This window comes from Bos javanicus, chromosome 19, assembly GCF_032452875.1.
Source record: "Bos javanicus breed banteng chromosome 19, ARS-OSU_banteng_1.0, whole genome shotgun sequence".
Lineage (NCBI taxonomy): Eukaryota > Metazoa > Chordata > Mammalia > Artiodactyla > Bovidae > Bos > Bos javanicus.
This window is the reverse complement of record NC_083886.1, coordinates 40,508,836-40,535,459: the sequence shown is the minus strand read 5'-3', so window position 1 is coordinate 40,535,459 and position 26,624 is coordinate 40,508,836. Positions and strand designations below refer to the sequence as shown.

At 51.7% G+C, this 26,624-nt stretch overlaps 1 protein-coding gene across 1 annotated transcript in view; it reads right to left on the bottom strand.

The window, feature by feature from the left end:
* ARHGAP23 (Rho GTPase activating protein 23) overlaps positions 1–26,624 on the bottom strand; it is a 73,012-nt gene that overhangs the window by 4,882 nt on the left and 41,506 nt on the right. The window contains 12 exon segments of the mRNA XM_061391562.1: positions 2,106–2,137; positions 4,129–4,225; positions 4,787–4,828; positions 10,959–11,084; positions 11,738–11,827; positions 12,098–12,171; positions 14,721–14,799; positions 19,715–19,870; positions 22,089–22,216; positions 22,758–22,888; positions 23,155–23,216; positions 24,504–24,821. Of these exon segments, the coding sequence (XP_061247546.1) occupies positions 2,106–2,137; positions 4,129–4,225; positions 4,787–4,828; positions 10,959–11,084; positions 11,738–11,827; positions 12,098–12,171; positions 14,721–14,799; positions 19,715–19,870; positions 22,089–22,216; positions 22,758–22,888; positions 23,155–23,216; positions 24,504–24,821 (1,335 nt within the window).

Sequence of the window (26,624 nt, the reverse complement as noted above, 5' to 3'; positions counted from 1 at the left end):
TACTTCATTGCTGAAAAACACTAAACAATACCTGTGCCTTCAGGGAGTCATAATCTTTTTGGAAAAGTAACATCAAAGATCACTGATCACAGAACACCATAACGAATATAATTACCATGAAAAAGTTTGAAACAGCACAAGAATTATCCAAGTGTGAACAGAGACACAAAGTGAGCAAATACTGTTGGAAAAATGGTGTCAACAGACTTGCTCAACATAGTGTTGCCACAAACGTTCAATCTGTTTTAAAAAAAAAATAAGTGTAGTAGCCGTAAAGCACAAAGGAAAGTGTAAGAAAATGAGGTCAGCCTGCAGGGGACGGAGACACAGCGCTGCCTCCCATGACCGCCGCCCTCTCTCATATCAGTTAGCTCTGAGAAAACCGGAGTCTGTCAGGGATTCAGGATTCACAGGCCTGCGGCTCCTGGGCCGCGGCTGCCCACATTGTGTGACTCTAGAAGGCACCGCCTAAAGCTGTGTGAGTTGCAGCACTGCTACAACCAGCGTGAGGCGCGTGGGGGCCTCTTCCCTGGCCTTCCTTCCTGGCCTGTGCTCTCTGGGAGACGTGAGAGACCGCTGGGCTCATCTGATCAAATTACACTCTCATCCTGGCGAGTTACAGAAGCAATGAGGTCAGAACGGCCACTTCTAGGGAATACAGAGGTCAGGAGGTTCACATATAGGTTGAGGGGTCAGTCCAAAAGAGGCTACAGGAAACCAGGGGTCTGGCATGAGCAAGGGGTGGAGGTGACAAGGAACTAAATTCAGGTCACTATAATTAATTTGCTCCCTGCCATAGAAGTCTTGTGATGGAGTGAGCTCCCTGTCGCCAGAGGTGTGTAAGCAGAGGCTCTATGGAGAGGTTACAGTGGACTTCTGCACTAGACTAGAGCAGCCTTCCTTCCTTCTGGGCTTTCATCTGACATATAATGAACTAATGAATATTTATTATAAATAATGAATATATAATATATGTATATATATGTTGATATATAATGAATATAATGATTAGATAACATAATGTGCTTGGTGTCAGGCACACTGATTTTTCTGGGACTCAGCCAGTGCTTAGAGATCCAGAAAGAAATAAGCCCAGTTTGACCAGACAACATTTAGCTGATTTCACCGACTACTATGGACAGAACTGTTCCCCACCCCCAAATTCATATGTTGAAGCCCTAAGCCCCCAGTGTTATGGTACTTGGGGCATTGGGGAGGTAATTTTATATGCGGTCATGAGGGTGGGGCCCTTATGGCTGCATTAGTGCCCTTATAAGCAGAGAAACCAGAGAGCTTGCTCTTCGTCTCACATGCACACCTGTTCACTTTCTCTTTGCCATATGAGTACATGGTGAGAAAGCAGCCATCTACGAGCCAGTTCTCACCAGAAACTGACCGTGCTAACACCTTGATCTTGGACTTCTAGTCTCCAGAACTGTGAGAAAATAAATTTGTTTACACACCCCTGGCCTTCAAGCTCTAACCTAACAGTTGAGCAGGGCTCATCTGGGGCAGGCATCCTTGCCCTACTGGGCAGGCTCTGGAACAGGCAACTAGCTGCCTATGAGACCTGGTTCAGAGAACCAGCTTAGGCTTCATTGTTTTAAATGTCATTGATTTCTGTTCTTATCTTTATTATTTCCCTTCATTTGCTTTGGGCTCTGCAAAGACCTTAAAAACAATCATTATATAACTCATAGTTGTTGTTAACCCCATTTACGAGGGTAGGTATTATCCTCATAAATAGTATGAGGAAGCTGAGGATCTTAAAGAAGTTAAACCACTTGCCTAATGTCCCAAAGCTACCAAGTGGTGGAGCCAGGACATGGGCCCACAACTGTCTGTGCTCCTAACCAGTAGGCAACACTGCCTCGGGCCACCAAACTCCCAAGCCAGAGCCTCTACTTCATCAATTATCTCCCCAAGCACTGCCAAGGTGAGCGAACTCAGCTTACCCTGGACACTCAGGTGTTTCCCACCTTCCTTCCCAGTGACTAGCAATCTTCTTCAAGTTTCTAATCACAACTCTCCCAATTGTTGTGACCAAAAAGCAAGTGGGCTGGCTTGTACAGGGACATAACTTTCAGAATTGCTGTGGCACTTACCTTAGACTTGGCTGAACTACAGGTGGTGGAACCTGTTGGTAAGAAACAAAGGAAAAATGAAAGTTGGATTGGGCAAGAGAAGGCTGATTCTTGTGAACACAATTCCCTCTCCTCAACGGCTTCAGAAACCAGGGAGTTCAGAACCCTGAGCTCTCCCCAGGTCCTGGGAGCGCGGTGGACTTCTGATGTCATTTCCTGGGGGATAAGGATGGAGTGGAGAAGGATGTCAATCACCACTTCCTTTTGAAGCAGGAAGTGACATCAGGCCCCTGGACCTGCATTTGCCCAGGGTTAAGGGCAAGGCGGACTTTTCTTTGGCCTCTCCCCTCCCCTCCTGTCCCTGTTACTCTGAAGCACTAGAGAGAAAACGCCAAACATCAGATGCAGTTCACAGAAACCACCACAATACACAGCAAATCACAGATGCTCTGGAAAAATGGAGACCACACAGTGCACAGAGAGGGGCGCTCTATACCTACCCTCACCCCCCGACTTCAGGGACATGAGAGGGCAGAGGGACCATGTGAATGATGGGGCACAGGGCAGACAGGAAATGGGCAGGGCAGGAGGTAGGGAGGGCTGGTGATTACAGCCTGGAAAGCGTCTACCTCCAGACCAGAGGTCAGGCTGTCCTCAGGGGCAAAGGCCCTGTTTACTATCAGAGTTATGAAGGAATGTGGGTTCCAGTCCCTTATTAACACTGGGGTGGGGAAGGACCCAGAAATAAGTCTTGCAGTGCAGTCCCCAGGACTGGGGAAGGAGCAGGCCCACCCAAGGATCTCTGGGGGTCTGAAGGGGGGCAGGTGCGGTTAATCCACACTCTCCAGCAAGCAAGTTAGATGCCTCCTCCCCAGCCCTCCCCTGCACACAGTGAGAGCAGATGGGCTGACCACACAGCGACACACACGGGCAGGAGAGTGGCAGCAGGTGATTAGAAGAGACGGGGGGCTCCTCTCGGCCATCCCCACCCCCACGTCCTCTGGCCCCCTCCCCAGCCTGCCTCTTGCAACTAGGGGTGCTGTGGTATGCCTCTGTCAGAGACGCAAGGGGGGAGGTCACCCACAGAGTGGGGAGTTAGTGGCTAGAGCCAGAAGGCTACCCTCTTGTCCCTGGACTCCTCTACTATGACAGCCAGACCCCTGGGAGCAGGACTAGGGGCTGAGTGACCAGGGGCTCTGATTTCGGGAGCAGGAAGAGCCAGCCTTCAGAGGCGGCCGATGCAGGAGCTATAGATGCAGAGAGGCTTCTGGGGTGGCATCACTGAAGTCTGGAGATGCTGGGTCCCACTACCAGCCAAGCCTACTCCACCCAGATAATCAGAAGTGGCCAAGCTCAGCACAGAGAGAAAGCCATAGAGTAGGAGGGCCGGGGGGCTGTGGAGGGCAGCCATGTGGTGCCCAGGCTTCCTGGCAAGGGGCCCCGACTTGGCTCTAACAAGTGCTTCCTTCCTCCTGAGAAGGGGCTTTCCGATGGGAGGCCGGTACGCTGTTAACAAGCGTGGGGAGCTGGACTGTAGGGGAGAGGTCCTCACCGCCCTGGACAGCTCTGCCTGTCCCTTGCCCCATGCCTGCCCAGCCTTCTTATAATCACCCGCCACTGTTAGTGACCGAGGTCGCAATGCCACACTGTACCCTTTAAATCTCCAACAGGTCCGCTGGAGGAAGGAAGGGAGGAGAAGAGAAGAGCAGGATCCAGGGGATGGGGGGAGAGCACAGGGAGAAGAGGGAAGAGGGGAGGAGGGGTGCAAGGAGAAAAGGAAGAAAAATTAAAAAGAGGCACGTGCCCAGGACACAGCCCTCAAGAAACAAAAAGCTCAGGAAAGAAACCGGTGAAAACAAAGGTCCTACCCAACCCAGGGCAGCCGAGGAGGCGGAAGCCCCCGCCACAGCCCAGCCCAGTGGTGGGGCAGGGAGGGGCCCCGTGGGGCAGGAGCAGGGCAGCTGGGCGCCTGGCCAGGCATCTGGGACCCTCAGGAATGCAGATCCCATGGCCTCTTCACCCCTTCCTGGGCCCGTGCTCTCACCTGAGCCTGGCTCTCCAGGTGGCACTGTCCTGCCAATGTTAGGCAGGAGGTACTCGATGTTTGGCACTGACTGAGGCTCCTTGTCATCCACGGGAGTCTGCAAACAGGAGAAGGGTCAGGCCCACAGCCTCAGATGGGTGACTGCAAACCCCTTGGAACGGGAAACCCTGAAGACAGGGCGCAGGTCTCCTCCATCAGACTGGGGCTCACCGGCTCAGGGAGTGTTCCCTCATCAGCCAGGGACTCCAGGGCAGTCCTACATGTCCCCGCCTTCCCAGCACCTTGGCTGAACCCTAAAGGCCCAGCTGCTCCCTCCACTGAGGGTAGGATCTGTGTCTCCTCCATTAGACTGGACCTTCCTAAGCCCTCTGTCCTCCTCATAAGATTGGAGGGCAGGGTCTGTCTTTGCTACTGGACTCAGATTCCTTAGGGCATGGCCTCCATCTCCCCCTCAGACTTGGGGCTCATGAAAGTGAGGGCTATATCTCTCATCAGACTGGAGGCTCCTGAGGAGAGGGCCTATGCTTCCTCCAACAGACTGGGATGTCCTAAGGGCAGGAACCTTCTCCTGCTTCAGACTTCCTGCCCACCCCACCCACCTGGGATGAGGGCCCACCACCAACCTGACCCCACCCCACGGCCCCTCTGCATCACTCACTCTCTCTCCCTTGTCCTCGCTGTCGCTGAAGAACCAGTCTGACTGCAGAGGAGACAAAAGGAAGTGATGGAATCAGCGTGGGAAGGAGCTGAGGGAAGACAGGGAGACAAGAGCTCCCAAACTGCTCGGTTCAGAGGACCCACTCAGGCACCTGATGGAAAAGTTGGGACCCAGTGTGGAAAGGAAACACAGCCTGGACTGGGAGAGGGTCCGAGTACAGAGAGATGCCCGGCTCAGGACAGCTTCTCTCTGCCTGTTTTTCACCACGCACAGTCCCTGCGCATCACCACAGCCACTCCCTATGGCAAACCAGAAGAGAGGGGTGCAGCAGCGCCATCTAGTGCCAGCGAGTTCCGCTGCAGGGAGAAGGCCAGCCCCCGCGGCTGTAGCTGTGTGTATCCCACCCCAGGCTGGGGTGGGTGCCCCAACCCCAGATAAGGGTGCCCCAGATAACAGGGTTGGTGCCCCCAACCCCAGATAAGGCAAGTGCCTACAGTGAGGTGTCAGGAGGTTCCCCGAGGGTCAGGCAGGCAAGGGTGTTCTCATACATGCCAAACAGAATAGAAAATAAAAATCCCACTCAAATATATTTTGATGATAACACCCTAAAAGTTTTCTGAAAACCAAAAACATTGCTTACATGTGAACAGGTATCAGCCTTAACTAGAACTTTCAGCAGCAACAGATACAAGATGACATGAAAGTAATATTTTTTGATGTGTTTCTGAACTAAAATTTAAGAGATTTTTAATCTAGAATTTTATATCTTGCTAAACTCTCATTTAAATTTGAGTGTGAAATAAAGCTATTCTAACATCAGAAAGTTTGCTACATGAAGATTCTCTTAGCTGACCTCATGAGCAAGTAAATAAATAAATCCAGGAAAGAATAGGAAGTTCTAAGAAGTAAAGATGGATAATAGTGTAGAAAAGTCAATTGTTATCAAACTAAGCAATGATTGCACACATACATATACAAACAGGCACCAAGTATACCCGTGACAATGTGGACTTCAAATTCATAGGGAGGAACTAGTGACAGGTGAAAATATACTAAGATACTCGACTCTTAGATGTGGTGGAAGGAAGACGTGGACACTGATAAACTTTAGAAATTGATAGTAAAAATTCAACATGACTACAGGCTTTTTGCAATTGTATCATTCAACATAAGTATGGGTTTTATAAATTGTGTGAGTTTTATATCAGGAAAATAAAATCAACCCATACAAAGGTAGGAAAGACCCAAAAAAGCAAATAAAATGAAAATGTAGTAGACAGGAGATGCCATTTAAGATGGCAGAAATAAGTCCTGACAGTACAGAAATTACAAAAAGTAAATGAGCTAAGCTCACTAACTGAAAGTTAAAACACAGGGAGTATTATTTATATTTATGGATATCTTTATACTTAAAATTAGCATGTAGAAGGTGGATTGAAAAGACATGTGTTAGCCTATTTTAGAGTGGTAATTATTGGGGGCTGCAGAGTGGGCTTTGGAATGAAGGGAGGAAACAAGGAGACTTGCAAAGTTGATTATGACCTTGGGTCACGAACTTCAGTTATTATTCATCATAATCAGGCATATGATTAACTCAAATAAGCAGCGCAGAACAGGAACAAGGAAGAGACAGAGGAAAAAAGAGATGACGAGGGGGAAACGCAAGATCTAGAGTCAGTCACTCAGGGCTCCAGTTCACCTGAGGTAAACCACCTCTCTGAGTCTACTTACTTATCTTTAAAATGGGCATGATACATGAGTATCTACTTTGAGAACTGTGCTGCGGATTAAAATAAAATACCGTATGGCCGTTATCGAAAAGACAAGAAATAACAAGTGTTGGCGAGGATGTGGCAAAAACCCTTGTGCGGTGCTGGTGGGAATGTAAAGTGGTGCAGCCACTGTGGAAAACAGTATGGAGGCTTCTCAAAGAATTACAAATAGAATTACCATATGACCCAGAAAACTCACTTCTGGGTATTTATCTGAAGGAAATGAAAACATATACGCACCTCCCTGTTTGTTGCAGCCTCATTTACCATAGCCAAGACACGGAAGCAACCTAAGTGTCCATCAATGGATGAATGCATAAAGAAAATGCAGTCTATATGCCCAGTGGAATATTATCCAACAGTAAAAAAGAAGGAAACCTTGCCATTTGAAGCAATACGGATGGACCCTGAGGGCATTACGCTAAGTGAAATTCAAAGTCAGGCAGAGAAAGACAAATACTGTAAGATCTCACTTACATGTGGAATTTGAAAAAAAATAATCCAGGCTCATAGATACAGACAACTGATTGTTGGCTGCAGGGGAAAAGGGATGGGGAGGTGACTGAAATGGGCAAAGGTGGTCAAAAGATATAAACTTCCAATTGTAAAATGAATAAATAAGTCGTGAGGATGTAATCATGGTGACTACAGCTAATAATACTGCATCGTATATTTCAAAGATGCTAAGAGAGTAGATCTTAAAAGGCTTCATCAAAGAAAAAATTTTCTATGTATGGTGTTGGACATTAGCTAGACTTTTCGTGCTGATCATTTCACAATCTATACAAATATTGAACCATCATTTTGTATACTTGAAACTAATATGTCAATACATCTCAATTTTTTAAAAAAGCAAAAAAGAAATACTGTATGTAAAGCATTTAGTACAACAAATAGTGTATAATAAATGTTAGCTATTACTAAAAGGTGCAGTCCCTAGAGACAGACTGTCTAGAAGGAGCCCTAAAAACCCAGCCTCTAACTCAGGTTTAAGAGTACCTGAAAGTGCTCTGAGAACCCGGAAGGCTACAGGAAGCTTCTGGACGTCTACGGGAAGCTGCCGGGTGGCCCGTGGTTCTCTGGAAGAATTCACACTAGCTCAGGCCACCCTGCTTTTGCACATGCCGTTCCCTCTGCCTGGAATGCTCATTTTCCCTTCTCTGCCTGGCTAACCCTAGTGCCTTTCAGGAACTCCCTGACTCTGGTTGCAGCCCTGCACCCAGGGCTGGGCTGGGTCCTTCCATGTGGCTTCCCTGGATATAGCCCAGAAGTGCTGCCTTCACTGGGCAGCATGCCTTCAGGGCAGGGTCTGAGCTCCATTCACCTCTGTGCTGCCAGCACCTGCATTTGTATCTGGTATGGAACAATGACAATGGTGGTGATGATGGCAATGGTGATCAATAAGCTAACCCTTGTATAACACTTACTACCTGCCAGGCACCATTCTAAGTGCCTTACAGATAATAACTCATGCAACCCTCACAATAACACTGCAAGACAAACAGGTGAGGAAACAGAGGCACAAAAAAGGTAACTAACTTGTCCAAGGCCCCACAGCATATAAGGGGCAGAACCAGGGTGCAACCTCAGGCAGACTGGCTCCAGGGGCAGTATCCTGAGCCCCTGCATCAGTACTTCTCAACTGGGGTGACTGTGCCCCTCCAAGGGGGCATTTGGTGACATCTGGAGACACTTTCAATTGTCACAAGTGGAGGGAGCCTACTGGCATCTGGCCAAGAGATGCCACGAAACATATTATCAGCCACAGGACAGCCCCCAACAAACAATGGTCTGGCCCCAAAGGTCACTAGTGCCGGGTTGAGAAGTTCCAGTGCACGCACAGTAGGAGTCACCACGTTTGCTGAGTGAATAAATGAACAAATGCCTCAGCATGGTCTTTGTTTCGGTTTTAGCTAGCTTAGTAATCATGAGTATGAGCTGGCTGGTGACTTGCTGCCGGGTGGCTGAACACTTAGGTTTGGTTATAACTCGGCCATATCTTGCTGTGGGACCCTGAGCAAGTCACCATTCCTCTTCAAGCCTCGGTTTCTACTCTCTGTACAATGCAAGGTCAGGTCTCATAACTTAAGGCCCCTTCCAGCTCTGCTGTCCAAAAATTCCATGGAACACAGAACCCCCGGGGCAGGGAGGCAGGGGTGGTCACAGCTGAACCTCCCAGTGGGACGGGAGGTCATGTCACCCACGAACTCCAACCACCTACTCACTGGCCAGGGGCTCAGAGCCAGAGCAACTGCTGCCACAAATTCTGCCCTGCCTGGGCTCGGGACTACACTGGGATTACCCTGGCTCAAGAGTCTCTGTGCTAGACAGACTGGCCAACTTGGGTGGGTGGGCTCAGTGGGCTCAGTGTGAATGAACAGGCAGCTCACTTTCTTGACAATTGACAATCATCCAGGGCTGATTACTTTAATGCCAACAGGGCAGAAAATGGAGAGGTACATGTTTGGTCATTCCCCAGAAATGATTTCCTCAGTGGGAATGCCCAGACTGGCATAACCTCAACAACAAATCATTCATTCATTCATTCAACCAATACTGAGGGTTCACTCTATGCCAGGCACAGGGTCAGTGCTGGGGTTACACCTATGAAGGAGACCAATGTACTCCACCTCCCCCACCCTACCCAGAAAAGATGCTGCCACTGGCTGGGGATGTCCCCCTGAGACCCTAGGGTAGGGGAAGTGGACACACTTTGGGCCTCCCATCTCCCTGAAGGTCCTGACACTCCAGCTGACCAAGGCTTTGGGCTTCTTTGGACTTTGCTAGGAGTCAGGGGGCCAGTCTCCCTCTCTTCCTCACTACCTTCCCCACCAAGCATACACTCATGGGGGCTCCATGGGTTCCTCGTTTGGAGAGCTGAACTTTTCCAAGGGAGGAAAGCTTCCCCATACCAAGGCCTCATCAGGATCTCTGACACTGCCCAGCAGCCTTGGCCTCCCCAACAGCTCTGGAGTGGGCCTCCGGGCTGGTGGTCCCAATGTTAGAGTGAGAACAGGCCTCGACACACCCTCCTATGGCTCAGAGCTCTGACACCCAGTGAAGGAAGGAAAGGAGCAGGCAAGGCCAGCCAGCATGACCAAAGTGTACCCACAGCCTCACTCGGCTAACTCTGACCACCTCGCTCACTCAAAAGCCAGCTCTAGGGTGGACCCAGGAGTCGGCCCTCCCATTCAGTGGGGAGTAAAGCAGAGGAGTTGGTCAGACAGACCTGCCTTCAAATCCTGAGGCTGCTACTTAATAGCTGTGTGATCTTGAAGAAATCGCTTTTCCTCTCTGAGCCCCAGTTTCCTCATCTGTAACAGGAGTAACATGACCTGGCTTATTCCCTTCCCTAAAGTGTCTATGAGGTGGGGGAGCTGAAGTTCCTTTCCCTTGTTTGTTGTTTGTTATGTATATGTATGTGCTCAGTTGTGTCTGACTCTTTGCAACCCCGTGGACTGTAGCCTTCCAGGCTCCTCTGTCCGTCGGATTTTCCAGGCAAGACTACTGGAGTGGGTTGCCGTTTCCTACTGCAGGGGATCTTCCTAACCGAGGAGTCGAAACCACATCTCCTGCATTGGCAGGTAGATTCTTTACTACTGAGCCACCAGGGAAGCAAACCCTTTTTTTGACCAGTTGCCCATCTTATTTCTCCTGGCAGGAGGGTTTTGATTCCATTCTTTGTGGGTTAAACCACAGGTCCCACCAAGATTTGGAAATGGAAAAATCAATGATTCATAAAAACATCTCTGAGTGCCCCTAGAAGGGGGCAGTGCTGCCCTGGGTTTGGCGCTTAAAAAAAAGAAAAAAAAAAAAAAAAAGCCTCCTGCGCCTTCTGCTGGCCATTCTGGGTTCTCATCCTGTGGTGGATAATAAGACTCCTTAGAAACCACAGGCTCTTGTGGGGCCTCCAGGCAGCCTTAAGGAGGAAGGTGACCAGCCCAAGACACGGAGACCACGCAGCCAGATCCTGCCCCAGCCCATCATCCGCCCTGCCCCATCTGCCTCCCATTCCCCAGGGAATCGCCATTTTTCCCTTAAAGTCTCAGTGGGCCTGCAGGGAGAGTGCTGTCCCATCTGTCTGCCCAGTTCTGCTTGGACATCTCTCCCGTGGGTCACCTTCTGAAGGCACCCCGCTTCTTTCAACCCTTCTGCCCTCCAACCCAGCAGCAGCTCTCCCTGACCTTTCTCCTCCCTCTGTCCCGCACACACATCCTGGAAACTCAGCGGCTCCTGGTTGTCCCGCTGGGGACAGGCATTCAGGATTCATACCTGCCTGGCCTTAAAATGCAGGCTACTGCTTCTGAAGGGCCTCCTGCACCCCTGGAGCATTTTCCACATCTTTCCCTGGGCACACCCACCCCGGCGAGCAGGAGCCAGGGCCCAGGGAGGCCGCTTACGTGCTGGATCAGCGTCTCTACAATCTTGTAGCGGTCAGGCATGTGGGTCACCATATCTGCCATGTTGTCCTCAGACGTCCTCACCAGCGTCGGCCCGAAGACCAGGGCCAAGTTCCGGGGCTCCATCTGGGCAGGGGAGGGAAGCGGATCAGTGTTAGTCTCCCTGTGAGCTTTGACCTCCAGGCCCCTGGGCCTCCCTGACTCTGGGCCCCTCTGGCCCCCAGCCCGACCACATCCTGAGCTGGTCCTGGCCTGGGGCCATGTGCCTCCTTGCTGGGCATGGAGGTGCCTGGTAAGTAGAGAATAGGCCCCACTCAACCCCAGGCCCAGCTCTCACGGGCAGTTCCCCACCTGCACACCCGTACTGTCTAGCAATGGGAGAGGCCAGAGTGAAGACCCACTGGACGTCCCAAGGGTGTTTTGGACTGGCAGGAATCCTGTATGTCCCCTCATTCTACCCCCCTGCGGAACTAGAAGATATAGGGGTTTGCTTACGAAAACGCAACGCAAGGGACCCAAGCTCAGTCAGAGGGTAGATTCCACCAGACACAGAGTCTGAGGCTCTCCGCCTCTGAAGACCCTCAGAAATTCAGGAGCCGGCTCAGGAAGAAGTACTGGCCAGTATGTGGGGGCAGCGGGACAGAAGGACCCCCTAGGTCGGAGGGCGGGGCCAGTGAAGCCTGAGGTTACCTGACCTGGAGGAGCTTACTGAATAGAATACGCTGAGGAGACCCCACTAGGCTTCCCTCCCCCACACTTCAAACTGGAGCTGGACCCACCTTGTTTTTCTCCGAGTGGTCGGCAATGGTCTTCAGATGACTCACGAGGAATTTGAGTGTTTCATAGTAGTGCCCTGGGAGATCCCGGATCTGGGTGGGAGAAGGAAGGGGCATGGGACCAGGCTGTGATGGCTTCCGCCTCCCCACTGCCCCTCAAAGGGGCTCCGCTGCCATATCTCAGGGGGTCTGGAACCCACTCTCTAACTGTCCCCCGGGGATAGACAGAGGAACTGAGGCCCTGAGGAGAGAAGGGCTTGCCGAGGTCACGGGGGAAGCTGGTGGCACTGGGCTTGGGCTGCTGGGGCCGCAGCGCTCGCCTGTCCAGTCTGCCCTTCGCCCAGCAGCAGCCCCCCTCCTTACCAGCTTCCGCAGCGTCTTCAAGCGCTCCCTCGAGTCTTCAATGCGATTGGCCTCGATGAAGTCGTTGTATTTGTCTAGAACAGTGAGGATTCTTTAGAGAGGGGGGCTTCCGGGCTGAGGAGGCCCTGCGGGGAGGTCATGTTTGTGCTGAGGTTGTTCAGCTGGTGGGAGGGGGGCTCCAGGGCCCTAAGTTCATGTGACCAAACCCACCGCAGCTGCCCTCAGGGGTGCGCCTGACCTGGAGAAGCCCAGGCGTGCTCGTTTGGGAAGAAGTGAGACCTCAGCTGCCTGTTGACCCTGGAGAAGGGGTCCCTGCCCCAGGCTCCAGGACAAGGACACCACGAGGTTAGAAGACAGGTTACCTAGAAAGAGGGAGGGCCCTTTCAGCCTCCAAACACCACTCCCCATCTGTATCAGGGTTCCCCCATCTCCCCTCAGAAGAAGTCCACGGGGAACTTTAAAAAAGGGAACGTGGTAAGTTCATCCTGAAATACACCTGGATGAGAGAATGTGCAAAGACAGCCAAGAATATTCTCCAAGGGAAGAATGATGAGGGAGGACCTGCCAGTGAGAAACTGACACGGACTAAAACCATCGTACAGCTCAGGCAACGTGACGCTGATGGAAAGGGGAAGAAGGGTCAGAACTGAAAGGAGGGAGACAGGCCCTGTGGATCTACAGGAAAAAGTGTGTCTGACTCTTCGCGACCCTCTGGACTGCAGCCCACCAGGCTCCTCTGTCCATGGGATTCTCCTGGCAAGAACACTGGAGTGGGTTGCCATGCCCTTCTCCAGGGGATCTTCAAGTCAGTGGGGAAGGATGGTGGTGTCGATAATGTCCTGCGGACTATTAGCTATCTTGTCGGGAAAATAAATCCATTTCTAGCTCATGTAATACACAAACAAATCTAACTGCATTACAGAGTCAAAAATAATACTTATTCAAGTATTGGGAAAAATAAGAAAATATTTTTATAATCATAAGGTATTCCTAAACACTCATGTTTACGTATGTATCTCAGCACAGAATCCATTAAAGGTTAATCTCCTAGTAATGACAGAAGTGAAAATGAAAACAACAGTGAGATGCCATTTCCCCTCTCTGATCAGCAAAACTTTAAAATATTAATAACATCATCCAGTGTGATGGGGACGTGGGAAAGTATCTTACACCACCAGCGGCAGTGTGAGCTTGGGTCAGCTCCTCGGCATGCAACTTGACTTTAGCTTTCAAAAATGCTTTCCAGGACTCTGACCCAGCGAGTCCATGTCTAAGAATCTACCTCTGGGATCCTGGTCCAGGCATGCAGGGACACAGTCAAGAAAAATCATTATAACGTGTATTGAAATAGCAAAAATGTGAAGGCAATCTAAATATCCATCAGTAGGAGAGTGATTGAGCTTCTCAGGTGGCTCAGTGGTAAAGAATCTGCCTGCCAAGCAGGAGACATGGGTTCGATCCCTGGGTTGGGAAGATCCCCTGGAGAAGGAAATAGCAACCCACTGCAGAATCCTTGGCTGGGAAATCCCAAGGACAGAGGAGCTTGGTGGGCTACAGTCCATGGGGTACCAAACAGTCAGACACGACTCACCAACTAAACAACAACAAGGGGAGTGATTAGACAATTTACTGTCTATTCAGGCTGGGAAACACTATGTGGTTGATTTAAAAGGAAAACAAGGTCGAGCTCTTTGTACTGACACGAATGAATCTCAAAATTAACGAGCCTCCTTCTGCTGAGAACCACGCAAGCAGCGGAGCCACTCGCTCACAGGACTCCTGACAACTGGCTGTGTCTGTCTTGTCCCAGCTCATGTCGGTGACAGCAGATTGGGATCCTGAAGCCAGCCATGGCAGGAGTATCTATACTGTAGAAACTGGAAAGTGCTATCATCGCAGCTTTATTCCTTTCAGAGCCAGATGAAACAGCTACCAGCATCACCCAACTGCAAGCCCTATGTAGGCACGTGTGTCTTTGTCACACGTGTGAGAGGAAAAAGGAAAGTGAAAGTCGCTCAGTCGTGTCCAACTCTTTGCGACCCAGGCCAGAATACTGGAGTGGGTAGCCTTTCCCTTTTCCAGGAGATCTTCCCAACCCAGGGATCGAACCCAGGTCTCCCACACTGCAGGAGGATTCTTTATCAGCTGAGTCACAAGAGAAACCCCGTGTAACAGGGTCTGGAAGCAAACACGGTGCACTGTTAACAAGGAGCTCAGCAAACGGCCAAGAGCTTGGCTCTGGGGACAGATGCCTGGGGTTGAATTCTGGCTCTGACACTTACAACCTCTGTGACCTCGGGCAAGTCACTTAACCTCTCTGTGCAGCAGCTCCCTCATCTATGGGGTGGAAATAATAGTACCTCCTCATGGATTTGTAGGGAGTAGTGCCTGGCACATGGTGAATGCCCAGAAAATGTTAGGATAACCTCTGTGGACAGGAAACGGGAAGATGACTGTGTTCACTTTATTTATATCGGTACTGATGAAGTTTTTTACAAGCATGTGTTTCTTTTGTATTAAACCCCCAAAGTAAAACCACACACTCAATTTAAAAAGCAGTCAGGATGCAGCATAGATAGGTACTCCCTCCCCCTTCCATCCTCCACGTCCGCCCCCAACTCACCATCAGTGAAAAGAGGCTCAGGTAGCTTTCGGAAGAAGGACTTGAGCAGGCTGCTGATCACGTTGAGGTCTTGCCAGCGCTGGGGAGGGGGCAAAGACATAAGGCTATAGTCAGGCCCCACCCCGGTGCCCACGTCTCCATGCTGGTCCAGCCCTAGAGCCCAGTCCAGCCTGGTTCTGGCCTTCTCTGGGATCTACTGATACCATACCCAGCTCTGCCCAGACCAAGGGTCACTGGGCTAAGAATACCCACTACAGCAGAACAGAGTCCCCAGCCAGGTCCAAGCCCCTTGAGCCCCTAGCCCCAGTGCCCCTGCTCCAGCCAGCCCAGCGGGCTTGGACATTTGTCCCTCCACAGAAAGAACATCCCTTCCCTGGTGCAGGCACTGTGGGGGACAGAAGTGAGCAAAACCCACCCCCACATGAGCCTGCCCACTGGACCTGCTGGTGCCAACTCCTGCTGGTCTAAATCACGAATTCTCAAGAAGGGACGTTGGAACTGTTTGGTTTTCACACCTGGGGCACGCCACTGGCATCGAGCGGACAGAAGCCTGGGGTGCTGCTAAACTTCCTCCAGTGCACAAGACAACCTCCCACAAGAAAAGAGTTATTCTGCCGAAGTGTCAAGGTTGAGAAACTGGGCTAAACAAATGGTTGTTGAACACAAGAATGAAGAATAGCCAGGTCAGTGTCCCTTCTGTGCACCAGGGGGCGCCAACACCCAATGCAAAGTCCTTCCTGGATAGGAACTGCTCAGAATAACACATGTTCAGAAAGCAACAAAATCCTGGAGCAAAGACACACAACTCAGCAATATAGTACTCATTACAATGGGTCCATAGCTCAACACTTTTTTCTTCTTAACTGATAGTGAATTGAATTTCCATCGACAAGCCCAGTCCAACGGGTTGCTCCATGACATCCTCTTTCCTGTCCTACACCTCAGGTCTGCCAGGGACAGATACCACCAGTCCGCAGCTCAAACTTCTGGCTCCTTTCCTACCCCTCCTTCTTCCCTCTCGTGCAGCCAAGTCCTAGAGCTGCTCCCACCCTCCTCATCCCCCTGGGACCACTGAGTCCTCCTGACCCCCTCTCCCACAAGATGGGTAATTTCTTCCCTAGACATCCTGCTCTGGGCCTCCTTAGTTTACATCCACTCAAGTGAAGTGAAAGGTCCTTAGTTGTGTCCAGCTCTTTGCGACCCCATGGACTATATAGTCCATGGAATTCTCCAGGCCAGAATACTGGAGTGGGTAGCCCTTCTCTTCTCCAGGGGAATCTTCCCAACCCAGGGATCAAACCAGGGTCTCCCACATTGCAGGCGGATTCTTCACCAGCTGAGCCACCAGAGAAGCCCACACACCTATTAGGCATACGCTAAAGCCCTGCTTCTCAAACCCTACTCTCATCTATGCCTCCCCAACTGAAGAACCATCCAAGGCTCCCCACTGTCCATTAGCTCAAGGTCAAAGGCTTTAGTGAAGCCACCAAAAGCCCTCTGTCCTCGGCCCTGGGCCTCACCCTCCCCACTGCCAAGCCCAAGAGGTGGGTCCACTCTCTGTTCTGACACTCAGATCCCTCTCTGGGATACACAATCTGGTCCCTAATGAGAACCAGCCTTTTCTCTTGTCCACTATTTCACATGCACTCATCTTGTCTCCCGAGCTCCTTCCCAAGGGCAGAAAGACTGTCTTATGTCTTCACATACAGCTTCAGAGTATGTGACTCATAGGACTTTCCTGCCCAAATTCATGGTTTTCTGAAACATCTTTTCCAGCAGAGTATCTTTTGTCCAGTAAAATGATCCAAGAAAACCCAATGTGAAAAAAATCGACATTAAAGAAAACAGACAGAAGGACTTCCCTGGTGGTCCAGTGGTGCAGAGTCCGCCTGGCCATTCGGGGGAGAGTGGGTTTGATCCCTGGTCCAGGAGGATTCCACATGACACGGGGCAACGAAGCCTGTGTGCCATGGCTGCTGAGCCCACGTGCTGCCACTACTGAAGCCAATGCTACTAAAGCCTGAATTCCCGAGGGTCCCTGCTCCGCAACGAGAGAAGCCCCTGCAACGAGAAGCCTGCATACCACAAGGAGGAGCCCCTGTTGGCGGCAACTAGGGAAAGCTCACCCAAAGCAACGAAGACCCAGCACAGCCAAAGATGAATAAAAAGAGACAGAGCAAAGCAGGTTACTCTAGTTCAGGCAGGGACGCAGGTCCTGACCTGCCCTCAGCCTCCCACAGCACCTCTGGGGAACCTTAGGATTCTGGGAAACACTGGCCCTACTGCAAACTCTTTTTTTAAATGGAAATGTTTATTTGGATATTTCCCCCAGTTTTATTGTGATATAATTGACATTTAAACTGCTGCAAACTCTTTTTTTTTTTTTTGGCTTAAACAACAGAAATTTCTTTTCTCACAACTCTGGAAGCTGGGAACTCTAAGATCCAGGTGCCGGCCCGTTCAGTTTTTGGTGAGGGCTCTCTTCCTGGTTTGCAGGCAGTCACCTTCTTGCTGTGTCCTTATGAGGTGGAGACGGTGAAGAGAGGGGCTCTTCGGTGTCTCCTTCCACAAGGACACTCACCCTATCATATCACAGCCTGACTTTATTTCCCCATAATTACCTCCCAATAGGCCCTACTCCCAATACAGTCATGTTGGCAGTTTGGGCTTCAATGTATGAATTTTGGGAGGACATAATTCAGCTCACGGCACAAGAGAAAGGGAAGATGATAGAGTAGAATTCTGGAGGAAATACCAAAACAGGATTGTGAACACAGAGACATTAATGTTTCTCTCTATAGCTGAAGAGGACAAGTTGTAATGAAAGCACAGAAACATTTTTAGACAAGACAGACATTTTGGGAGTTTGCATTAGATGGCCTTGACCTCTGGAAGGCTGCACTCTTCCTCCCCAGGCTGCTGTTACCCACCTTTCAGAGTTATTTGACATTTACTTTATATACTCTGTCCAGGATTTTTAGATGTAATCACTAGGAAAAACTGGTCAGAGTGTGCTTTCTCTATCTTAACTGAACCAGAGTCCTTCTATGTAATTTTTTTCCTGCTTTAAACACATCTTATCATGAAAATTGAGATCTAATTGATGTTCAGTATTATATAAGTTTCAGGTGTATAGCATGTGTGTGCCAAGTTGCTTCAGTCATGTCCAACTCTTCGTGACCCCATGGACTGTAGCCTACCAGGTTTCTCTGTCCATGGGATTCTCCAGGCAAGAATACTGGAGTGGGTTGCCATGCCCTCCTCCAGGGGATCTTCCTGACCCAGGGATCAAACTTTCATCTCTTACGTCTCCTGCATTGGCAGGTGGGTTCTTTACCACTAGCGCCACCTGGGAAGCCCCCAGGTGTATAGCATCAGTTCAGTCCAGTCGCTCAGCCGTGTCCGACTCTTTGCCACCCCATGAATCGCAGCACGCCAGGCCTCCCTGTCCATCACCAAATCCCGGAGTTCACTCAAATTCACATCCGTCGAGTCAGTGATGCCATCCAGCCATCTCATCCTCTGTCGCCCCCTTCTCCTCCTGCCCCCAATCCCTCCCAGCATCAGAGTCTTTTCCAATGAGTCAACTCTTCGCATGAGGTGGCCAAAGTACTGGAGTTTCAGCTTTAGCATCATTCCTTCCAAAGAAATCCCAGGGCTGATCTCCTTCAGAATGGACTGGTTGGATCTCCTTGCAGTCCAAGGGACTCTCAAGAGTCTTCTCCAACACCACAGTTCAAAAGCATCAAGTCTTCGGCGCTCAGCCTTCTTCACAGTCCAACTCTCACATCCATACATGACCACAGGAAAAACCATAGCCTTGACTAGATGGACCTTTGTTGGCAAAGTAATGTCTCTGCTTTTGAATATGCTATCTAGGTCGGTCATAACTTTCCTTCCAAGGAGTAAGCGTCTTTTAATTTCCTGGCTGCAGTCACCATCTGCAGTGACTTTGGTGTATAGCACAGTGATTCACAATTTTTGAAGGTTATATTCCATTGTTATTATAACATGCTTCAAACTCTTAAGTGTGGTTGTCAGATCCCTTCACAAGCTAGTCTTGTCTCATCTGATCAGCCACCCACATTGCTGGCCACTCCAGCAAACACCATATACTCCCTTTCTTTTAACCAGGGGTCTGCAAACCATGACCCAAATGTCAAATCCAGCCAATGACCTGTTTTTGTGTGGCCCTCGAGGTAAGAATGGGGTTTGCATTTTTAAAATGTTGTGAAGAAGGGCTTCCCTGGTGGCTCAGTGGTAAAGAATCCACCTGCCAATGCAGAAGACGTGGGTTCAACCCCTGATCCGGGACGATCCCACGTGCTGTGGTTCAAATAAACCCATGTGCCACAACTATTGAGCCTATGCTCTAGAGCCCAGGAGCTGCAATTCCTGGGCCCATGAGTCCTAGACCGTGCGACGCAACGAGAGAAGTCACACACTAAGAAGCCCACACTCCACGACTAGAAAGTAGCCCCCACTCGCTGCGACTCGAGAAGAGCCTGGGCGGCGATGAAGACCCAACACAGCCAAAAATAAGTAAATAAACAAATAAACATTGTGGAGCTGAAGAAGGAAGAGAACAAGGAGGAGGAGGGTGTACAACAGACCACATAACCAAAGCCTGGAACACCTGCCTCCTGGCCCTTTACAGAGACGGCATGGTGACTGCCAGCAAGCCTCCAGGGCCACGCCTTTCCCCAGACCATTTCCCTGCCTGGAGGGCCCTTTCCTGGCTTTCCTGAATTCTTCTTATCCTCCAGGCCCAAAAACCTGTCACCCGCCAGCCTCTGCTTCAGAGCTCCCAGGCCCTGACCGCATCCACCTGTTGGGCTGCAGCCGGGTTGAGGCCCATCCCTGCGGCTGGTCTGCAAAGGCAAGTCTCGTCATGCCCATCTTGGTGCCTTGGCCCAGTGCCAGGCACATCACAGGGTACAATGAACACACCACATTGGCCCCCTTCCATGGACCAACCCCCGAGTCAGACTCACCTCATCCTGCAGGTTGATGTCCCCGGGGCCACGGTTGAGCTGTTCCTGCAGGCTGGACACCACTGCATTGTTGCCTGGGACTCGGTAAATGCCCGTGGACTCCAGCCCCCGTGCCTCCACAATTCGACAGCACGCGGCCACGATCAAGGGGACACGCTGGAGACACAGGCAAGGCAGGGGTGTTAGGGAGGTAAGAACAGCATTCTCCGGGAAAGGATACTTGCAAATGATATGACTGATCAATGAGGGATTAACAGCCAAAATACATAAACAGCTCATACAACTCAACATCAACAATACAAACAACCTGAGAAGTCCCTAGCGGTCCAGCAGTTAGGACTCCATGCATCCCCTGCTGGGGACCCAGGTTTGATCCCTGGTTGGGGAACTAAGATCCTCCAGGCCACAGGTCAAGGCCAAAAACAATACAGATGACCCAATTAAAAAATGGGCAGAAAAACTGAACAGACATTTTTCTAAAGAGGAAATGCAAACGGCCAACAGGCACACGAAAAGATGCTCAACACCGCCAGTCATCAGGGAAATGCAAATCAAAACCACAGTGAGATACCGCCTCAGACCTGTCAGAATGGTTGCATCAAAAAGACCACAAAGGACGAAAGCTGGCGAGGATGAGAAGAAAGGGGAACCCTTGTACACTCTTGGTGGGAATGTAAATTGAAGCAGCCGTTGTGGAAAACAGCATGGAGATTTCTCAAAACACTGAAAATAGAGTTACTATACGACCCAGCGCTGAAGAATTGATGCTTTTGAACTGTGGTGTTGGAGGAGACTCTTGAGATTCCCTTGGACTGCAAGGGGATCCAACCAGTCCATCCTAAAGGAAATCAGTCCTGAATATTCATTGGAAGGACTGATGCTGAAGCTGAAACTCCAATACTTTGGCCACCTGATGCAAAGAACTAACTCATTGGAAAAGACCCTGATGCTGGGAAAGATTAAAGGCGAAGGAGAAGGGGATAACAGAGGATGAGATGGCTGGATGGCATCATCGCCTCAAAGGACATGAGTTTGAGCAAACTCTGGGATTTCGTGATGGACATGGAGACCTGGTGTACTGCAGTCCATTGCGTCACAAAGAGTCAGAGATGACTGAGCGACTGAACTGAACTGAACTGACTGATGACCCAGCAATTCCACTCCTGGATATATATCCAGAAAAAATAAACCACACTAATTTGAAAAGATACATGCACCCCAATGTTCACAGCAGCATTATTTAAAGCTGCCAAGATACGGAAGCAACCTAAATGTCCATCAACAGATGAATGGATAAAGAAGATGCGGTACATGTACACAACGTAATACTGCTGCTGCTGCTGCTAAGTCGCTTCAGTCGTGTCCGACTCTGTGCGACCCCATAGACGGCAGCCCACCTGGCTCTGCCGTCCCTGGGATTCTCCAGGCAAGAACACTGGAGTGGGCTGCCATTTCCTTCTCCACTGCGTGAAAGTGAAAAGTGAAAGTGAAGTTGCTCAGTCGCATCCGACTCATAGGGACCCCATGGACTGTAGCCTACCAGGCTCCTCCATCCATGGGATTCTCCAGGCAAGAGCCCTGGAGTGGGGTGCCATTGCCTTCTCCACTACATAGTCATAAAAAAGAATAAAATTTTGCCATTTGCAGCAATATGGATGGACTTGGAAAGCATGATGCTCTGTGAAATAAGTCAGAGAAAGGCAAGTACTGTATATCCCTTATATGTGGAATCTAAAAAATAAAATAGTGAATATAACAACAACAAAAAAGCAGGCTCAGATATGTAGAGAACAAAGCAGTGGTTATCAGTAGGGAGAGCAAAGCGGGCAGCGGCAAGACAGGGGTAGGGGATTCGAGGTACAAACTAGTGGGTATAAAATAAGCTACAAGGATATATTGCACAACACAGGGAGCATAGCCAATATTCCATAATAATGATAAATGGAGCATAACCTTAAAAAATTGTGAATCACTACATTGTACACCTATAATTTACATAATATTGTACAACAACTATACTTCAATGAAATACAATTTAAAAAAGAACAGTATTCTCCACCAGTGGGCCAGAGGTGGGAAGGACAAGATGGGGGCAGAGAAAGGGCAGAACCCCATGGAGGGTAGTTACTAAAGGCTCTCGCTGCCTCCAATCTGGGAGCCAGAAATCACACCAAAGCTTTGCCATGGTCTGGGAAGGAGCACCAGCTGGGAATCAGGGACTCTGACTCAGCTCTGTGCTCCCTCCCTGAGCGGCTTCCCCAGCTGTGTCCATAAGATGAGGTGGAGAGCTGGTTCCAAGGTCCCTGGCAGCTCTGACCCTCTGTGCCTCAGTCGCCCCACTCCCCTCTGGCCCTGGAGCACGGCAGGAGCCCACCTGGTTCTCCGTAGCTGGCTGGCACTCCTCCAGTCGGACACCAAATGCCCTGGGCGCCGCCTTCTTGTTCTTCTTGATGATGCTGATGCCCCAGGGGGTTTTGGAGGTGGAGACACTGTCATCTGGGGCTGGAGGAGGAAGAGAGCCCGGGTGAGCTAGGGGCCCAGGGAGGGGCAGCAGCCACACTCGGTCACAGACACTTGTACATCACGTTCACACACTGGACGTAAGGGGACTCCTTCAGAAAGGCAACCAGGATGCTGAGGGCTGATGGGAAATTATACTATCCCAACAGAGAAGGCCAAAGTCATGAGGGTGTTCACCCTGGGGAAGAGAGGCCTCAGAGTAATAGGGGACTTCTGTATGGGCTCAGGGGCTGACAACAAAATGGGCGCCACAGATTCTGGTACAACCAAAGAAAGAACTTTCTAATGGTCAAAAGCGTGTGAAGATGGAAAAGGCTGCCTCCTGCTCCTGAAGGACACAAGCAGAGATTGGAGGACCACCCAGCTGGGATGTCCTGGAGGGAAATCAGGCTCCAGGCCCTTCCACCCCTGAGACCCTCAGAGCCCCCAGCCCCTCACAGGCATACACACATGGGCAGATGCATGAGGATAACCACGGCACACACCCACATGCATACCACCCCCTTAGCAGCCACCTTCCTACCCTTGCTCCCTGCAGGCTGGTCCTGAGTTCTGAAGCCACGTGCCGTACTCTGTTTGAGGAACTCAGACTTGAGTCCCCCCAGGCCACGAGAGCCTTTGGGGGAAGAATCAGCTTTGGGCCCAGAGCTATGGCTGTGTAGGAAGAGGGGAGAGGTCTTCACTGGGGTGGCCCAGCATGCCACCTGCCCTGGCCTCCCATCTCTTCGGACCTCTCCTCCATCCCCAAGACCATTCCCCCTATGCCCTTCTGGGGACTGGAGGCCTCAATGCCCCTCTGCCCTCCCTGCCCCCAAGAGAGGGCGATTCAGGGCTGCCCTCAAGTCTGGAGATGGGCCAGGAGAATGACCTCTGCCTGGGGTGTCCCCCACCCCACGGCCAGGACAAGGACTGGGCCTCACCTCACTTTGCGATAATCATTAAGCTTCTTGCTGATCAGAGCTTGGTTGGCACAGCCGGGGTCCTGGAGGAAGGAAAGAGAAAGCAGACCCCATCAGTGCCCATGGCCAACCCACCAGGACTTCTCCCTGGCCCTTGCCTCAGCTTTGCCTCCCCTCTCCTCCATCTGCCAGCTGGAGGGGACAGACCCCAGAGCAAGAAAGACCAGGGCCGGACTCTCAAGCACCCCCTCACCAGCCGTGTGACCTTGGGTAATCCACTTAACCTCTCTGAGCCTCAGTCTCCTCCTTGGAGAGATAATATGGCAACCTCAGGGTTGGGGTGCAGAATTATGCATGTGGCATTCATCACAGTTCTGGCAAGGCACAGCCCAGCTGCCCCAGGAGGGGCAGCTGTTGCAATAATGCAGGGACTTGGGACCCCCAGCTCATACCCTGTTGGGGACAGCCCCAGCCAGTCCCCGCAGAGAAGGGCCCTAAATTTCAGGTGCTTTTCTCCCTGCAGCGAGGACATTGTCCTGGGGCAGCAGAGCCTGGCTCAGTGAGATGGTGGGCCTCGGTGAGCACTAGGACCCCCTCCTGTGGTCAGAGCAGGTGAACGCTGGACCAGGGCCCAAGCCCACCATCCTCTTGGCAGAGGCCAGCCCCCAGCTCCCAGCCCAGGACCCCCACAGAACTGCAGGTGTACAGAGGCACACTTGTGCAGCCACCTGGGAGCTGGAGTGAGTCGAGGCAGATACTCCAGCCAGGCCCCTGGCGTGCAGCGCCACCGTGGAGGGGGCGCCATTTAAAACTTCTCCTGGATTCCCTGCCAAAGCCCTTGGCTCAGCCCCTGCTGCCTGCTGCCAAAGGCCAATCCCCTTGGCCTCCTCCCAAGGTCAATGTGTTTTTGCCTCTGCAGAAAGGCCAGCCCTGGCAGGGGGTCCCCTACAGCTCTGGCCCAGGGGGACCTCTTTCTGTAATACATTTCACAGGAGATCCCCCTGCCTCCCGAAGCTCCACCAAGAGGCTGAGGTTTGGCCTGGACCTGACCTCTCTGTGCCAGAGCCTGCCCAAGGCAGTCATAACAACAATGATAATAATAATAATTACTGTCACTCTGACAGCTATTATTGTTACTGCCAGTCATGGAATACTAAGGACGCCAGGCCCTCTGTGAGCCACTGGCCCATGCATCCTCTCTTCACACCAAACCCTGGGCGGGCAGAGTCGCCAGGTATACTCCTGTTGGCCCATTTTATGCAAGAGGGGACTAAGGCTCCGAGCGGGGAAGGGAGGAGCCCGGCCGGTGAGAGGGGCCCGGGGCCTGCCCTGCCCTCCCTGGCCCGCCTGGGGCCGGGCCGGGCCCTCACCTCGCCCTCGGCCCTGCTGTTCTCTCGGATCGCTCTGATCCAGCCCAGCATGTCATCCCGGTCCTCAGCCTGAAAGAGATATTCACAGAAGTCAGCGGTGGTCAGCCGGAACACGTGCCTCCTCTTGGTCTCGCTGTAGGAGATGTCCACCAGGCAGGAGCCGATGCAGACGGGCGCCGCCTCGTCCTCACCTGCGACGGCCGCCGCCGCCCCCGCCGCCGCCGGCCCGGGCTCCCGCCGCTCCTTGCTCAGCGAGAGCGAGCGCGCCCGCAGCGCGGCGTACACCCGCTTCCACTGGCGCAGGCCGCCGCCCGCTTTCTGCAGGGAGACACGGGGAGGGGGAGAGAGGGGAGGGGGGCGGGGTGAGAGGCTGGGCCTGCCCTCCCCGCCCCAGAGCCCGAGGGGGCCCTAGGAGCTGCAGGCGGTGGACAGCGGTGGGCACCCCACCCCACTGCCCGCCGGGAGCCCCCTGCTCTGCGCCACTCCCGCCGGCGCCTGGGGCGGCCTCCCGCACGCAGTCCCCCACCTCTCTCAGCCTCGCAGCGGCCGGGACACCCCTATCCATCGTTCTCAGTGCCCTCAAAGGGTCCCCAATCTTCTCTTCAAGTGCTAGCATCGGCGCTCCGGCGGCATCGGCAATGCCCCCGGAGAACCGGCAGGGGGCTCCAGAGGGCAATCAGACCCCCCACCCCACCAAGCAGGACCCACCTTCCGCACAATCCTCCTAAAGCCATTCAGGGGCCACATTCTGCTTCCCTTAGCCGGCAAAGCTTGTCAGAAGCTGTCAACCACGCTTGCTCTCCCTGCTTCTCTGCCTCTCACTCAAGACTCCACTCCCTCTCCTCTTCCTGGGAAGCTGCCCCCCAGGCCACCTGGGCTCAGTACTGCCAAAGCTTGTGGCAGCGTCCAGGCCCTTCTCAGCCCTTTGCTTGGCCTCTTGGTGGTATAGGACCCAGCCAGCAGTCATTCCTTCCCTCCCCAAACTCTCTCTTGGCATCCAGGATCCTGTGGTTTCTAGTTTTCCTCCTAATTTCACTGACTCCTTTTCTACTCCTCCACCCCGCCCCTCATCAACCAACATCCCCTACATCAGCAGTTCTCAACCAGGAGATGTTTGTCTGGAGACATTTTCAGTTGTCACGCCTGGGGAAGTGCTATGGCACCTAGTGGGCAGAGGCAGACTGAGGATGCTGCTAAGCATGCTGATGCCAGGCCAACCCCACAGCAAAAACTCATCTGGCCCAAAATGCCAACAATGCTGAGCTGAGAGTCCTTGCCCTAAAGGAGGGGGCGCTCCAGAACTTTGTCCTCGGCCCCCACCCCCTGCACACCTCCCCCATGACACCATCCACGCCCGTTTTTTAAAATCTTGTCTGTCTGCTGATGCTGATGCTCAGTCGTACCCGTGGCCCAGCATCTCCCCAGAGCCACGCTCCGGTACCTGCCACTGTCTGCTCAGTGTCTCCATCTGCATGTCCCACGGGCACTGCAGATGCTGCTTGCTCACTATGGGGCACTTGATTTTTACCTTTCCCCTTCCATCCATCTTTTTCAGCTCAGTAAATCCACCTAGTTGTCCAAAAACCTGGGAATTGCTCTTGACTCCTCCTTGTTCCTCAACCTTGACTCCAACCCATCAGGAAATCACAACTGTTCTGCTTCTAGAATATCACCTCTCTCCATCTTTCCTGCCACCACATCAACACCTCTTGCCTGGACCACTGCATGAACCTTCCCAGTTTCCACTCTCCCTCCTGCAACCCACTCTGCAAGCAGCAGCTGCAGCCATCATTTCAAAATGTAGATGAGGTCCTGGCTCCCCCTGCTTGGCACCCTCTCATGGCTTCCCATCACTGCTGGAAGCAAATCTAAGGTCTTTTGTGATCAGGTGCCTATTTCTCCTAACCCATCCCTCTTTTTTTCTCATGATGCCGAGACACAGGGGCCTTTTCTACTGAACAAGCCAAACCTTTCCTTTCTCCAGATCTGTGCACATGCTATTCCTTCTGCCCAGAGCCCCTGGTCTTTCTTCCTCATGTGGTTGCCTCCTTCTCACCCTTACGGTCTAAGCTCAAGTGTTACCAACATCACCTCCTTAGCAAAACCACCTCTAAGCGCTTC